Source organism: Somniosus microcephalus, chromosome 6 (assembly GCF_052327205.1).
Source record: "Somniosus microcephalus isolate GS21.2 chromosome 6, FLI_Smic_1.0, whole genome shotgun sequence".
Lineage (NCBI taxonomy): Eukaryota > Metazoa > Chordata > Chondrichthyes > Squaliformes > Somniosidae > Somniosus > Somniosus microcephalus.
In genome coordinates, this window is record NC_140992.1 from 65,746,954 (window position 1) to 65,763,308 (window position 16,355).

The 16,355-nt window shown below is 45.1% G+C and overlaps 1 protein-coding gene across 3 annotated transcripts in view; it reads right to left on the minus strand.

Moving 5' to 3' along the window:
- ccdc150 (coiled-coil domain containing 150) overlaps window positions 1–16,355 on the minus strand; it is a 133,096-nt gene that overhangs the window by 61,218 nt on the left and 55,523 nt on the right. For all 3 annotated transcript variants that reach the window (XM_085990315.1, XM_085990314.1, XM_085990316.1), the window contains 5 exons: window positions 14,115–14,177; window positions 12,440–12,568; window positions 4,672–4,841; window positions 2,484–2,577; window positions 1,099–1,268 (listed from right to left, as the gene is read on the minus strand). In XM_085990315.1, coding sequence (XP_085846441.1) covers window positions 1,099–1,268; window positions 2,484–2,577; window positions 4,672–4,841; window positions 12,440–12,568; window positions 14,115–14,177 — 626 coding nt within the window. The remainder of the gene's footprint in view (window positions 1–1,098; window positions 1,269–2,483; window positions 2,578–4,671; window positions 4,842–12,439; window positions 12,569–14,114; window positions 14,178–16,355) is intronic.

Here is a 16,355-nt window from a genome sequence, read left to right on the forward strand (position 1 = left end):
GTAAATGGCACTGGCAGAATCATCAATAGCTGCCATGTGAGAGAAAAAAGAAAACATAGGGGTCGAGGTTATAGTCTGAAATTGTTGAGCTCGATGTTGAGTCCAGAAGGCTGTAAAGCGCCTAATCGAAAGATGAGGTGCTGTTCCTCGAGCTTATGTTGAGCTTCATTGGAACTGTGTAAGAGGCAGAGGACGGAGAGATCAGAGTGGGAGTGGAGCGGAGAATTAAAGTGACAGGCGACTGGAAGCTCGGGGTCACACTTACGGGCTGAACGGAGGTGTTCCACAAAGCAAAATGGTATTATATTTGCATAGCCCAGGCGCACATGGGCGCAGGGTCTTGCCCTGGGATTGTGGGGGCGGGGGTTAGTGGTGTGGAAACAGGAAAGGCCTGCAGTTGCGCTCCTGGCTGCTGGCATTGGGGCTTTCTGGAGAGGCCCAATGATTATTTGATGGGGGCAAAAACAATAAATAGCAGTAGCAAATGTAACTCCTTCAATATTTGGGTTTCTCAGAGATCCTACACAGTTCCTCCAGTCTGTAGAAGTCCTGGTGCAACTCTCAATAGCAGGCTTCTTTGGCATTCCCCTTGCCCCCGCGCCCCGCGCCCCGCGCCCCCCCCCGCCGCCTAGGTGTCCAATGGACCAACAAAAAGGAAAGTAACACGGTAGGGGTGGAAATCACACTTTCGCTGGGTTACACCTACTCTATATACAGTCTCAGTTAAGTTTTTTTTGGAAGCCCAAGACATTCTGTGGTAGCATTGTGGGGTGGAGAGTGGAGACTTGATACAACAGTTCTCCACTCTTATTCCTTCTTTGCTGTGCCTGGGACAGAGTGTTCCTCAGGCACTAAGAATGAGAAAACCTCCCCTCACTTCTTCCATGTCATTAAGTCCAGTTGATAGCGGATTGTAAAACACAATCTCTTACACAACATGGGGAAATTATGTTAAAACAGTATTACACTTATTCAGATAGGAATTAACCATGAAACTGGTAACTATTTGGAACACCAGAGTCACTCTCTGCTCCTGAATTTCATTTCTCCAGTATTTTACATTTATTCATTTGAATTGGAAAACCCTCTGGGTCTGACCTGCTGTGCAGAAGTTGCTCTTGTTGGTGTTCTTTATTGTCCAATTCATCCTGTAGTCGATTTAGTTTAATTTGTAAAGTATTGCTTGTGTGTAAAGTCTGTTCCAAGGTGCGTGCTAGCTTCTTATTATCTTGTCTTGCAATTTCTAGACCTTTATGGAGAGGCGTCACCTTAATATAAGAAATCATTTCAAAATCATTTTAGTAAGTAAATGATTTATTTAATAGTTTAATGCTACATGACAAAGACAGGGAGGCTTGCGTCTAAATTCAAGCTTCCACCAATCAATCACACCATGGACAGGGAGTTTCTAATCTTAGTTTGGTTTTAGACAAGGTTTTAAATAGAACAAGTCATCTCATGCATCACATCATAAAGTTTCACAGATTTAAAGTATTTGAAAATCAATACTATTTGAGACAAACAATGAATTTGCTTCCTCGAGGATCTTCTTGCTGTAAATACATAATGTATGAAGTGTACAAAGGTTGCACTCCTTGAGCAGAAAGTTGCCCAGCTTGAGAGTCAACAGAACACACTCCGCAACATTTGGGTGGGAGAAAGTTTTCTGGAGCAGACGTTCCAGAGGGTAGTCACCCCACAGGTTGCTAGGAGTAGAGAAGCTGGTAAAAGAGACCAGGTGACCATTGGCAGAGAGGGCAGGAAGCAACAGGTGTGGGTAGACAGGGGATCATCTGTGGAGCTAGATTTGTCTAATAGGCATACCTGTTTAGGTACTAGTGATGTGGATAAAGAGAGTGACAAAGAGGAGCATAACCATGAATGACTACAGGGCATGCCCATACAACAGCATGTACATGAATTTCTATACTAATAACAGCTTAACGGCATGTAAAATTAATATTCAAACATTCATGGTGAAGGATAGAATAGCTCTTCAATATATTCAGATTTCAAAAATTTTAAGGATGGAACTAAAACTAATTTTTCAAGTCAAAAAAATAGTTCCGTTTACATTTCTGAACACAACAGCTTCAGAAATGTAAGTGCAGCTAATTCCGTGATGTATACCCTCAATTAGTGCTGGGACAGTTTTCATAGTTTAATCAGTGTCTTGAATCTGTTTGTCAAATAGCTATTTCCTATTAAAGGAAGTCTACCAGGTTGGATTGAACATACCAAAAAGGATTAGCCAGGTACTGTTGTATCTCAGGTTCTGAAATCAAGAATGTCAGAGGAAATGTCACTAAGCATTCTAACATGGCTTCTGGATGATAAGCAGAATAACCTACCAGGAGCCTGCAGTGCATCCATGTTCTACAACTCATTCATCATCATGCAACATGTATGGCTGTGCATTCATGTAATATGTATGCCTCAGTGTACACTGTTTACAGAAATGTAATTAATAAGATTACGTTTACCTGAATGTTGTGCTGTGTTTCCATGGTGGCCAGTTTACCCTGTAGATCCTCCAGCTCAGCCTGTAGCCTCTGCAGAATCATTTGGGCATGTGACCTGGACAAGAATTGAAGCTTCAACACACCATATTCAGCAAGTGTCTACATTGAGTGTATATCCAAGATTAATAAACGCTGGTATGGTTTGTTAAAGTGCTGGAATACAACACTGACACATAACCGAACATATTTTGAGCAGATATGATATTTTATCAACTACAAAGTTACAATGGCGCTGATCCTGTATTTCCTCTTTACCTGGTCCCCCAAATTAAAATATTTCTGATGGAATTTTAGTATGGCTCAAATATATTCATTGCCAAAGAAGTACCAGCAAGAGCAAGGACAGCATAAGGAACTTTTTCAGGGAGTAAATCTTACAATACTAGTTTTAAAGAGAAAGGACACTCCAAAAAAGAGCTCATGGTGCCTCTTACTTTTGAGTTGAGAGCAAGTAACACACAGTCTTCCTGTAATTTTTAATTTTCTTAACCAATTCATAGTTAAGTTTTTTTTGGCTAAAGGTGTAATGTTGAATTTTCTGGGAGTCACTTTTCAATGGATTGAAGTATTGGGCCGGATATTCCGATCCCTACGGGCGTGTACGTGCTGTGTACACACCCGTAGGGACATCGGAAATGCTGGTTTCAGGCACGTGAAGCACATGCGCTGAAAACCAGCATTTCCGATCTGTCAAGAATGCTCTTGACAGATCTGACGCCTGCCCTAGAAAAGGGCCTCTGCGGGCGGATAGTTCCATTTTCTGGAGAACCTCCGCCCGCAGAAGATCCGTAGAAATCTTACGCCTGGTAAAAGCAGGCATAAGGTCTGCTTTTACCAGCATAAGATTTAAAAAAAAAAAATGTTTTCACTCATTTATCATTTAAAAATACTTTAAAAAAAGGTAAGTTTATTTTTAGCCCTGTAAAAAACTTTAATTATTTTTTTCAAAAAATTAAATTTTTGTTTAAAATATTTAATTTATATTGTAATTTCAACTCATTTTTAAAATGTGATTTATAAAAAATTATTTAATGTTTTACTGTGTTTTGGGAGTGATCTCCATTCATATATTTGACAGGTCTATCTGTCAAGTGTATGAAGGGAGATTCCCTTCTTTGATTGGCTCCCCATGGCCCACGTGATCCCAGGGACGCTTGCGACCCGCATGCGCCTCTGGGATACGTGGGCCCTGCACATTTCGAGTTGGAGAGGCCCAGGAGCGGAAGTGTCCAGACCTTGGGAGCCCTCAGGTAAGTCTGTAGATTTTTTCCAGATCGGAGGCCTCCGCACGCAGCAAGCCTCCGATCGGAAAATACGGCCCATAATTTTATACGGCTGAAAACATCTTCATCGAGATAACTTATACAGTAGCAGCACATTTTAAGACACAATGGTTTATCAAAAGATTAATTTTTCAGAGAACTTTGGTGAATGGAATACAAAAATAAAGCACAATACCAGTAAACACAATTCTGATGTTTTGCTTTTCTGATTCTTTCAGGCATACCTTGTACAACTGCTGGGTGGAGACGTGCGGAGCGGGGGTGGTGGAGTGTGGTAAGAAACAATCTTATATGAAAAGAATTGCCAGACACAGCAGAAATAGACAAAAGCAAAGAGAAGAAAATTTGCCTCATGAAAATAGAAATAAATCAAACAAATAGATCTAACTCTGGAACACACATACAACTTTAAAATGAAACTAGCTCCCAATCACTACCACTGGTTCAAAGAGATCTCTTACAAAAGAACAATTAACATTTCTACAAATTTGATGTTGAGATTATGTATCAAAAAATACCATGTCATCACCAGAGCAAAGAAGAAAGGTATCACAAGACCATTTGAACTGCAGCACAAAATAAACTTGCATTTATATAGCACCTTATTGGGGGTAATTTTAACCCCCAAAAACGGGTGGATTGGGGTCGGGGGAGATGTAAAAATTCTTTAAATCTCAAACCCGACCCCAACCCACCCACTTCCAGGTTTAACGGAGGCGGGACAGGGGGCGGGTAGCGGCAGTAAAATCTATCTTTGGTGGCTAGTTATTTTGTCGCATAACACACAAAATCAGCGAAGTAAAATTTTCTGAAAAGCATTATGTATTATGTATAATCAATGTACATGTAATACGGCATTTCCTTACTTGTCCCGTTGTAAGCCATTTATCTCTGTGTCTCTTTGTCCGAGTTCTATCTGTAGTTTCTCCACTGTCTGCTGGAGTTTTGCATGTGATACTAACACATTCTCTAGAGTCATTGCCATTTGGCTATTATCTTGCTTAGAATCTGTCACATGCTGCTGAAGATTTGCAATCTGGAAAGTGAATTGGCATTCCTAATTAGTTCAAGCATGGAGTTGTGAATTACTAAAACCAATGAGAGGAGTAGTTCTTGGTGGTAGGGATTTGGACTCTTACCTCAGACAGTTCCAAGTCTGAGTGCCAATCTTCACATTTAAAACTCGACTCTGAACTTATACTGCCACTTTCATGACAATGTGCCCTGCACCTTTAATTGCATGTCAATCACAAGCCAACAGGTATGAAAAATAGATACAGGAAACTTTCGATTAACCGGCCACTAAATAACTGGAACGCTCTATCCACCGGCAAAATTCAGGAGTCGGTTCAGATAACTTTTTTTACTTTTAGTTACTTTTTTTTACTCATTTGTGGCTGTGCAAGCGTGTAGCTGAAGCTGTTGCTAAGCTACAGAGACGCTTGCAAGTTGTGCCAATTGTTTTGAAGCTGTTAGGGTTTGTTGCTTTAGACGGAGCTCGGAGCTCCGTATCTTTTAACTATAGCGTTCGGTTATCCGGCATTGTTGATGGACCGGCACCAGGTCGGTCCCGTGCGTGCCGGATACCAAAAAGTTTCCTGTAGCTATCGCTGCCAACTTCCTCTAGTCAGCTTACCTTCCTAAGCATTCAAGTTTCTTCGCAATCAAACCACAAATGCATTTGCACAAGAAGCAGAAATGTGTTTTTTTTAAATTATGCACTTTTTCAGATTCCTTCAGCAATACCATAGTGGCCTTCGTAGGTTGTGGGAAAATTATTGGTTCATAAGATGATTCAGTGAATTTCCTTGGAGCTGCCTCCACTCTGTTGCACTTCTGACTAAGTTATCACTGCGGCACGGGAGCAGCTCCAAACAGATTTGAGGCGATGTAACTGAGAAGCATTTGAAATCCCATCTTCAAGTATTTAGGATTTGAGTGATGACTCCACATGCCCATCTTCTCTTAATATGTTTAAATTAATGCAAGTATTAGACCTTGCTCCAGTTTTCAGATTTATGGAATTAACATTGTTTAGTTCTCAAAATGAACTGTGGATCCATCTGAACTCAGAGAGAGCAGGACTAGTGACCGAGAGCAGCGGGGATAAAAGGAGCGGGAGCGGAGGCTCGAGAGTACAGCAAGAGCGGGACCAGAGACCAAGGGCGGCGGGGATAAAAGGAGCGGGAGCGGAGGCTCGAGAGCACAGCAAGAGCGGGACCAGAGACCAAGGGCGGCGGGGATAAAAGGAGCGGGAGCGAAGGCTTGAGAGCACAGCAAGAGCGGGACCAGAGACCAAGAGCGGCGGGGATAAAAGGAGCGGGAGCGGAGGCTTGAGAGCACAGCAAGAGCGGGACCAGAGACCAAGAGTGGCGGGGATAAAAGGAGTGGGAGCGGAGGCTTGAGAGCACAGCAAGAGCGGGACCAGAGACCAAGAGCGGCGGGGATAAAAGGAGCGGGAGCGGAGGCTTGAGAGCACAGCAAGAGCAGGACCAGAGACTAAGAGCGGCGGGGATAAAAGGAGCGGGAGCGGAGGCTCGAGAGCACAGCAAGAGCGGGACCAGAGACCAAGAGCGGCGGGGATAAAAGGAACGGGAGCGGAGGCTCGAGAGTACAGCAAGAGCGGGACCAGAGACCAAGAGCGGCGGGGATAAAAGGAGCGGGAGCGGAGGCTCGAGAGCACAGCAAGATCGGGACCAGAAACTGAGAGCAGCGGGGATAAAAGGAGCGGGAGCGGAGGCTCGAGAGCACAGCAAGAGCAGGACCAGAGACCAAGAGTGGCGGGGATAAAAGGAGTGGGAGCGGAGGCTTGAGAGCACAGCAAGATCGGGACCAGAAACTGAGAGCAGCGGGGATAAAAGGAGCGGGAGCGGAGGCTCGAGAGCACAGCAAGAGCAGGACCAGAGACCAAGAGTGGCGGGGATAAAAGGAGTGGGAGCGGAGGCTTGAGAGTACAGCAAGAGCGGGACCAGAGACCAAGAGCGGCGGGGATAAAAGGAGCGGGAGCGGAGGCTTGAGAGCACAGCAAGAGCAGGACCAGAGACTAAGAGCGGCGGGGATAAAAGGAGCGGGAGCGGAGGCTCGAGAGTACAGCAAGAGCGGGACCAGAGACCAAGAGCGGCGGGGATAAAAGGAACGGGAGCGGAGGCTCGAGAGTACAGCAAGAGCGGGACCAGAGACTAAGAGTGGCGGGGATAAAAGGAGCGGGAGCGGAGGCTCGAGAGCACAGCAAGAGCAGGACCAGAGACTAAGAGCGGCGGGGATAAAAGGAGCGGGAGCGGAGGCTCGAGAGCACAGCAAGAGCAGGACCAGAGACTAAGAGCAGCGGGGATAAAAGGAGTGGGAGCGGAGGCTTGAGAGTACAGCAAGAGCGGGACCAGAGACCAAGAGCGGCGGGGATAAAAGGAGCGGGAGCGGAGGCTTGAGAGTACAGCAAGATCGGGACCAGAAACTGAGAGCAGCGGGGATAAAAGGAGCGGGAGCGGAGGCTTGAGAGTACAGCAAGAGCGGGACCAGAGACCAAGAGCGGCGGGGATAAAAGGAGCGGGAGCGGAGGCTTGAGAGTACAGCAAGAGCGGGACCAGAGACCAAGAGCGGCGGGGATAAAAGGAACGGGAGCGGAGGCTCGAGAGTACAGCAAGAGCGGGACCAGAGACCAAGAGTGGCGGGGATAAAAGGAACGGGAGCGGAGGCTCGAGAGTACAGCAAGAGCGGGACCAGAGACCAAGAGCGGCGGGGATAAAAGGAGCGGGAGCGGAGGCTCGAGAGCACAGCAAGATCGGGACCAGAAACTGAGAGCAGCGGGGAGGAAAGGAGCAGCGGCGAGAGAGAGAGCAAAAAATAATGAAGGAGTGACATCACAGGACAGCACGTAGGTGATTGGTTGGTGTGTATTACCCTTTTTTTGCTCTTTAAGCTAGGGCAGTGGTTTAAACTAAGAGCTGGGAAACTATAACTATTACTTTTAAACTAAATGAACTAATTAGTTAATAAAACTAAAAATATCGAGTGAATAAAAACCTTAACTAATTAAATATATAAAACAAGGTTAGATAGGGATGGCAGGGCAGGTGTGTCGTAACTGCAGCAGTGGGAGTTGGTGGAGACCAGTGAGATCCCGAGCAACCACGTCTGCAGTAAGTGTTTGCAACTCGACGAACTTCGGCTCAGAGTTGTGAAGCTGGAGTCAAAGCTGCAGACATAGCGATGCATCAGGGAGGGGGAGTTATATGGACACTTTGATCCAGGAGGCAGTCACACCCATTAGGTTAGGTAGTAGTTTAGATTTGGTCAGGGACAGGAGGATGTGTCTGTGAGTCAGGCAGCTATGGGGACCCAGGATGCAGTGATGGAGGAGCCTTAGCCTTTGACCTTGTCCAACAGGTACGAGGCACTTGCTACCTGTATGGATGAAAACAAAGATGTCAGGGAGGATGGGCAATTTGACCATGGTACCGTGGTACAGGAGGCCAGTCAAGTGGGGTGGGTGGGGGGGGGGGGGGGGGCGTAAGAAGAAATGTGGTAGGGGTAGGAGATAGCATAGTCAGGGGGATAGATAATGTTCTCTGCAGCCGCAACCGGGAGTCCCGAAGCCTGTGTTGCCTGCACAGTGCCAGGGTTAAGGATATCTCCTCACAGCTGGAAAAGAACTTGGAGCATGAGGGGGAGGATCCAGTTGTTGTAGTCCACGTAGGAACCAAGGACATAGGTAGAACTAGGAATGAGGTTCTACTGAGGGAGTTTGAGGAGCTACGGTCCAATTTTTTAAGGCCATCATTTATTGCCCATCCCTAATTGCCCTTGAAAAGGTGGTGGTGAGCCGCTTTCTTGAACCGCTGCAATCCATGTGGTGAAGGTACTCCCACAGTGCTGTTACGTAGGGAGTTCCAGGATTTTGACCCAGCGACGATGAAGGATTGGCGATATACTTCTAAGTCAGGATGGTGTGTGACTTGGAGGGGAACTTGGAGGTGGTGTTCCCATGCACCTGCTGCCCTTGTCCTTATAGGTGGAAGAGGTCGCAGGTTTGGGAGGTGCTGCCAAAGAAGCCTTGGCGAGTTGCTGCAGGGCACCTTGTAGATGGTACACACTGCAGCCACGGTACACTGGTGGTGGAGGGAGTGAATGTTTATGGTAGTAGATGGGGTGCCAATCAAGCTGGCTGCTTTGTCCTGGATGGTGTCGAGTTTCTTGAGTGTTGTTGGAGCTGCAGTCATCCAGGCAAGTGGAGAGTATTCCATCACACTCCTTACTTGTGCCTTGTAGATGGTAGAAAGGCTTTGGGGAGTCAGGAGGTGAGACACTCGCCGCAGAATGCCTAGACTCTGACCTGCTCTTGTTGCCACAGTATTTATGTGGCTGGTCCAGTTAAGTTTCTGGTCAATGCTGACCCCAGGATGTTGATGGTGGGGAATTCAGCGATGGTAATGCCATTGAATGTCAAGGGGCGGTGGTTAGACTCTCGCTTGTTAGTCATTGCCTGGCACTTCTGTGGTGCAAATGTTACCTGCCACTTATCAGCCCAAGCCTGAATGTCGTCCAAGTCTTGTTTCATGTGGGCACGGACTGCTTCATTATCTGAGGTGTTGTGAATGGCACTGAACACTGTGCAGTCATCAGCGAACATCCCCATTTCTGACCTTATGTTGGCGGGAAGGTCATTGATGAAGCAGCTGAAGATGGTTGGGCCTAGGACACTGCCCTGAGGAACTCCGGCAGCGGTGTCCTGGGGCTGTGATGATTGACCTTCAATCACCACAACCATCTTCCTTTGTGCTAGTATGACTCCAGCCAGTGGGGGGTTTTCCCCCCTGATTCCCATTGACTTTAGTTTTACTAGGGCTCCTTCATGCCACACTCAGTCAAATGCTGCTTTGATGTCAAGGGCAATCACTCTCACTTCTCCTCTGGAATTCAGCTCCTTTGTCCATGCTTGGACCAAAGCTGTAATGAGGTCGACAGCCGAGTGGTCTTGGCGGAACCCAAACTGGGCATCAGTGAGCAGGTTATTGGTGAGTAAGTGCCGCTTGATAGCACTGTGAATGACACCTTCCATCACTTTGCTGATGATTGGGAGTAGACTGATGGGGCGGTAATTGGCCAGATTGGATTTATCCTGCTTCTTGTGGACAGGACATAGCTGGGCAGTTTTCCACATTGTCGGATAGATGCCAGTGTTGTAGCTGTACTGGAACAGCTTGGCTAGAGGCACGGCTAGTTCTGGGGCACAAGTCTTCAGCACGATAGCCGGGATGTTGTCGGGGCCCATAGCCTTTGCTGTATCCAGTGCGCTCAGCCGTTTCTTGTGGAGTGAATCGAATTGGCTGAAGACTGGCTCCTGTGATGGTGGGGACCTCAGGAGGAGGCCGATATGGATCATCCACTTGGCACTTTCGGCTGACGATGGTTGCAAAATTAATAAGCAGAACCTCAAAGGTAATAATCTCTGGATTAGGAAGCATTTGTAACAAGATAGACAAATTAATGGCACAAATAGAGATAAATGGGTTTGATCTAATAGCCATTACAGAGACATGCTTGCATGGTGACCAAGGTTGGGAACTAAATATTGCAGGGTACTTGACGTTTTGAAAAGACAGACAAAATGCAAAAGGAGTGGTGGTGGCCCTGATAGTAAAGGATGACATAAGGACAGCAGTGAGGAAGGATCTTGGCTCGGATGATCAGGAAGTAGAGTCAGTATGGGTGGAGATAAGAAATAATATGGCGCAGAAAACATTGGTGGGAGTAATTTATAGGCCCCCTAACAGTAGCTATATTGTTGGACAGAGTTTTAATCAAGAAATACGACAAGCTTGTAACAAAGGTAATGCAATAATCGTGGGGGACTTTAATCTTCATATTGACTGGACAAATCATATTGACTGGACAAATCAAATTGGCAAAAGTAGTTTGGAGGACGAGTTCATGGAATGCATTTGAGACAGTTTCCTAGAACAATATGTTGTGGAACCAAACAGGGAACAGGCTATTTCAGATCTTGTATCGTGTAAATTCTCTGGATTCTGGAGCAGTCCCAGTGGATTGGAAGGTAGCAAATGTAATCCCACTATTCAAGAAAGGAGGGAGAGAGAAAACAGGGAACTACAGGGCAGTTAGCCTGACATCAGTCATTGGGAAAATGCTGGAATCCATTATTAAGGAAGTGGTAAGTGCATTTAGAAAATCATAATATGATTAGGCAGAGTCAACATGGTTTTATGAAAGGGAAATCGTGTTTGACAAATCTATTAGAGATTTGGAGGATGTAACTCGCAGGGTAGATAAAGGGGAACCAGAGGATATAGTATATTTGGATTTTCAAAAGGCATTCATTAAGTTGCCACACGAAAGGCTGTTACACAAGATAAAAGCTCATGGGGTTGGAAGTAATATATTAGCATGGATAGAGCATTGGTTAAAAGACAGAAAACAGAGAGTAGGAATAAATGGGTCATTTTCAGGTTGGCAAGCTGTTACTAGTGGGGTGGTACAAGGATCAGTGCTGGGGCCTCAGCTATTTACAATCTATATTAATGACTTAGATGAAGGGACTGAGTGTAATTTTTCCAAGTTTGTTGACGATACAAAGCTAGGTGGGAAAGTAAGCTGTGAGGAGAACACAAAGAGCCTGCAAAGGGATATAGATAGGTTAAGTGAGTGGGCAAGAAGGTGGCAGATGGAGTATAATGTGGGGAAATGTGAGGTTATTCACTTAGGTAGGAAGAATAGGAAAACAGAATATTTTTTAAATGGTGAGAAACTATTAAATGTTGGTGTTCAGAGGAATTTGGGTGCCTTAAAAACAAAACAGAGAGTTAGTATGCAGTACAGCAAGCAATTAGGAAGACAAATGGTATGTTGGCCTTTATTACAAGGGGGTTGGACTACAAGAGAGAGGAGTCTTACTACAATTGTAAGGACTTTGGCGAGGCCACATCTGGAGTTCTGTGCACAGTTTTCGTCTCCTTATCTGAGGAAGGACATACTTGCCTTAGAGGCGGTGCAACGAAGGTTCACTAGATTGATCCCTGGGATGAGAGGGATGTCCTATGAGGAGCGATTGAGTAGAATGGGCCTATACTCTCTGCAGTTTAGAAGAATGAGAGGCGATCTCATTGAAACATACAAGATTCTGGGGGGGATTGACAGGGTAGATGCGGAGAGATTGTTTCCCCTAGCTGAAGAGTCTAGAACTAGGGGGCATAGTTTCAGGATAAAGGGTCGGCCATTTAGAACTGAGATGAGGAGAAATTTATTTACTCAGAGTGTTGTGAATCTTTGGAATTCCCTACCCGAGGGCTGTGGATTCGCAGTTGTTGAGTATATTCAAAGCTGAGATCGATAGATTTTTGGACTCTAAGGGAATCAAGGGATATGGGGATTAGGTGGAAAAGTGGAGTTGAGGTCGAAGATCAACCATGATCTTATTGAATGGCGGAGCAAACACGAGGCCGCATGGCCTACTCCTGCTCCTTTTTCTTATGTTCTTATGAACTGCTATCTGACTATAGTGTCCTTTTTATAAACTATTAAATTACCAGAATGTACTACCAATACTGCTAACAATTAGTTTAGTATTTGGTATTCTGCAAAAGCATTAAGCAATTTTTTCATTTTTACTGTTGTTTTTACCTTCTGTGTTTCTCTCTCTCCCATCACCTCTATACGCTCTTTTAGCTTTTGGGTTTCTCGAAGTGCTTCATCACGTGATTTTATTGCCATTGCAAAATCTTCCTCTTTTTGTTCCAATACCAATTGTGCCTGGTCAGAACAGAAGTCAACATATACTAATAACAAAGAACATTCTAAATGTAAGTTTGGCAATAATACCTTATTTACTTCTAGTTTTATTAAAACTAAACTATGTCAAACAATTCAATGGGAGGAATTTTAACCCCCAAAATGGGCAGGTTTGAGTTGGGTGGGATGTTAAAATGCTAAAAATCTGAATCCTGTCCCCAGCCCGACCACTTTAGGTTTTAACGGATGCGGGACCGGGGGTGGGCACCAATGTCATTATAATATTTAAATTACCAGTGTCGTTATAATATTTAAATTGCCAACCAGCCGCCTGGGAGTGTGTTGGTAATTTAAATATTATACTGACGCTGCGTGCCTCATATTTAACCACCATTTAAAATTTAACCCTGGCCAGCTGAGTTTTCCGGGCCTCGGGAAACACAGCAGCTAAAGGGAGGTGAGGACTGCCGGATCCAGGAGGTAATTGCCTTTCCAGCTTACCTGCTTCACCCACACCCCACCCCCGGCTATCAAGACACCCCCCACCGACCCTTCCAATTTCCCCCCACCAACACTTCTGATCTCCCTCCACCGACCCTTCTGATTCCCCCCACCCCCCGACTCTTCCGATCTCCTCGATGAGGCCTCCGATCTCCCCTGACCCCGGCTTCCGATCTGTTTTCTTGCCTCACGTCTCCCTACTGCTCTGGCCTCCGATCACCTCCTGCTTTTGCCTCCGATCTTGCCTCTGATCTTCCCCCCAACCACCTCGGACCTTTCCGCTCCCTCTATCCATCCTCTCCGCTCTCCGGCCTGCTGCCGAAGGCCTACCCGCCCGACAGCCATCCAGCTTCTCAATCTGACCGATTGCTCATCGCGATCTCCGTGCCCGATTTCATGGGCAATCGAATTTTTAGCCCAAGATGTTTTGTCTCATTTCTGCTGAACATTTTAAAGGGGCACTCTGAAGATTTTTGATGAGGGTACACAGTTGGGAACAATAGAATACAAGATAAGATCTCACAATAAGTACTCCTCTTCCCCCCAACATTCCCCCCCCCTCCCCAGACACCAATAGTTGGTGACAAAAGGCTTTAGCCATCTATTTAGAGCAGCTGATGGCCCCTGCAATGATAGCGAAGAGTATTTTGCATGAATTGATTTTTTAAGTACTTTCCAATCTAAAAACATAGATGTAAGACAAGAAAATATCTTAAAACTCGTGGGCCCAGCTCAATCATCCAGGTCTCATTTCAGACCTGCCTAATTCCATAATTTTCCTACCAGAAATTCATATTACTTCACTCTCTGATGAATCAGGGATCCACATTCTTAACTTCGGAACCCTTTGAGAAAATATCTACTATACCCAGTCACTGCCTATTCCATAGGTTCACAATTCAAAGCATAAAAAAGCTATTCCTTAAATTAAAATTAGCTTATTAAAATATGAATGTTATCCATGTACTTTTGCAAAAATTAGTCAACATTAATTTCATCTTTTAAAGCAGAAGCATTTCCTTTAACACAATTTATACTGCATATTCTATCAAAGCAGATATTGTACCTGTTTGAACTGAGCTTCAAGTCTCTGTACGTCAATCCTATATGTGCTAAGTTCTGCATTAATCTGGGAATACAGTAAAAAATATAATGATGATCAAGCAGCATCAGCTCCTCAAAAGCAAACAACTGGAAAACAAGGAAAGCATGTGTTGTGGTATATTTACTTTCGCTTTACTGGTAAACACACAATGCACTAATGAACTATATGGTCACTTTCACCTTCATAATGGCAAGATGTACTGGGGAGATGAATAGGAGAGATATAGAGGATCAGTTAATCCTGGTTAACCTTTAAAGAAACAAAGATGTTGATGATACTGAATGGTTGCACTGCAAGAGGGCCCTTTGCCCCATGTTACTTCTCAAGATACATTTGCTTTAGTCTATGCTTTCTTAAATGGATAAAGCCCTGTATATAAATAATATTTCTAAGTTTTTCTTACAAAAGGTCAAAACAACAAACCATGACTAAACACTTAGGGCCAATTCTCAATGGGTTAGCAGTGGGCAGCACCTTGGCTTGCTCATGTGTGTCTGCTGCTAACCTTATGTAGTTTCCTAAGAAAGGCCTCATTAGTTATGTGGGGGTAGGGTGGTAGCATTAAAACCAGTATCTACTGATTTACTGGGAGAGAGTGAGGGTGGTGCCTCAGTAATGAAAATGTTGTAGCTGATTAAAGGGGCAACCATTTTTTGGGCTGGGAGCAGCAGAACAATGCAGCAATAAGTGAGGCAGAAGCAACATCAGTGGTACCAGCTGCAGAAGGGCTCTCAGGTTTACTGATGTTTCAGTGGATGGCCTTCTAACAGAAGGGAGCTCCAGAAGAGAATATCTCCTGGAGACTGAGGGTAAGAAGTCCCACAAGATGGTGGTCCAGACTTTAAGGAGGGAGGTGGCAGTTAGTAAAACCTCACTCACCACAGTGCAGGGAAAGGTTTAATGACCACACAAAGTTGGCCACGGTAAGGAAAGACACTATTCCTTACAGGAATGATAGAGGCATTGCACACCTTTACTTCTCATGTTCCCTGGTTCTCAATACCTTGGTGACAGGAAACCTGACCTACGCACAGGGAACTTCTGGAAACAATAAAACACCAAACTACTGTGAGAACTCATATTGCCTCCAACAATGGGTTTTGTTAGTCTTGAAGGGGGTGTTTAAATGGAGCCTGTACCTGCAAACCTGATAACAATGCCATGCATGTAGATATATTGTCAACCTTTAATTCTGCGTTGTCATTTCAAAGGAAAGACTGTGCATAACCAGTGCCAATGAACTGCTGCCACAGGAAGAACACCAATCTTAAAAATGTTACGTCTATATGAGAAGGAAGCTTTATGGCTTGGAGGAAGGGAAACAGAAGAGGCTGTAAGAGATGGGGAAGAAGGAGGGAAGGGGCCAAGATCATGTTGCTAAAGGCACAGCAAAGTGCAGCTTTCTGTGGATTATCAAAGTATAGCTGTGGCCATGCAATTAGCTGGCATATTCAAGGAGTTATATAAGTGTTTAAACAGCTAAACAAGTTTCTACGTTTTTGAAATTCATGGGGATGACTTGGAGCAAGAGGCCAGACGAACAGCTGGGCTCATCACGATCTATAGCTCTTGGCCCATCCTCACTAACTCCGTCATGGAATCTTACCTGCCCACACACCAGCTCAGATAAACCACTTAGGAGGAAGTAGTTAGTGAGTCAGGTGGGTTTTCACTGGGTGAAACACCGAGCGCTAGTGAGCATGAAGAGCTGGAGCAGAAGAAGGGGAGAGTATTGTTCCTCCACGAAGTGTGAAGAAACGACTGCCCTCAGCCAAGGAGCTTAGGAGCCCAGTCATCAAAGGAAGAATGACTCAGGAGCATAGACCTCATGTGCAAGCAGCGGAGACAGTTTCCATGCAAATGAATGAAATGATGGAGAAGTCCACTGCACATATCTGCCACACATTGCAGGAAATTTCATGTGATCTACAGAACACCATGGAAGTGACAGACCAGAACACTGGTGACTTCCAGAGTGGCAACTACCATGCTCCAATAAATGTTTTTAAGGTCAGCCTGACCACAACACTTGATTGAGTTTATTTGGTCTGTAATTACACTGAGCAGTAGCATATCTGTGTCTGTGCTCTGTACCAGTCAGATGCAAAGAGTGGTAACAGATGTTGCTGTCTCCATGATAGTGGCAATGTGCCTACTTCTTTCAAGCCTTCTCCACTGCCTGTACCTGAGAGAGCTTCAGAC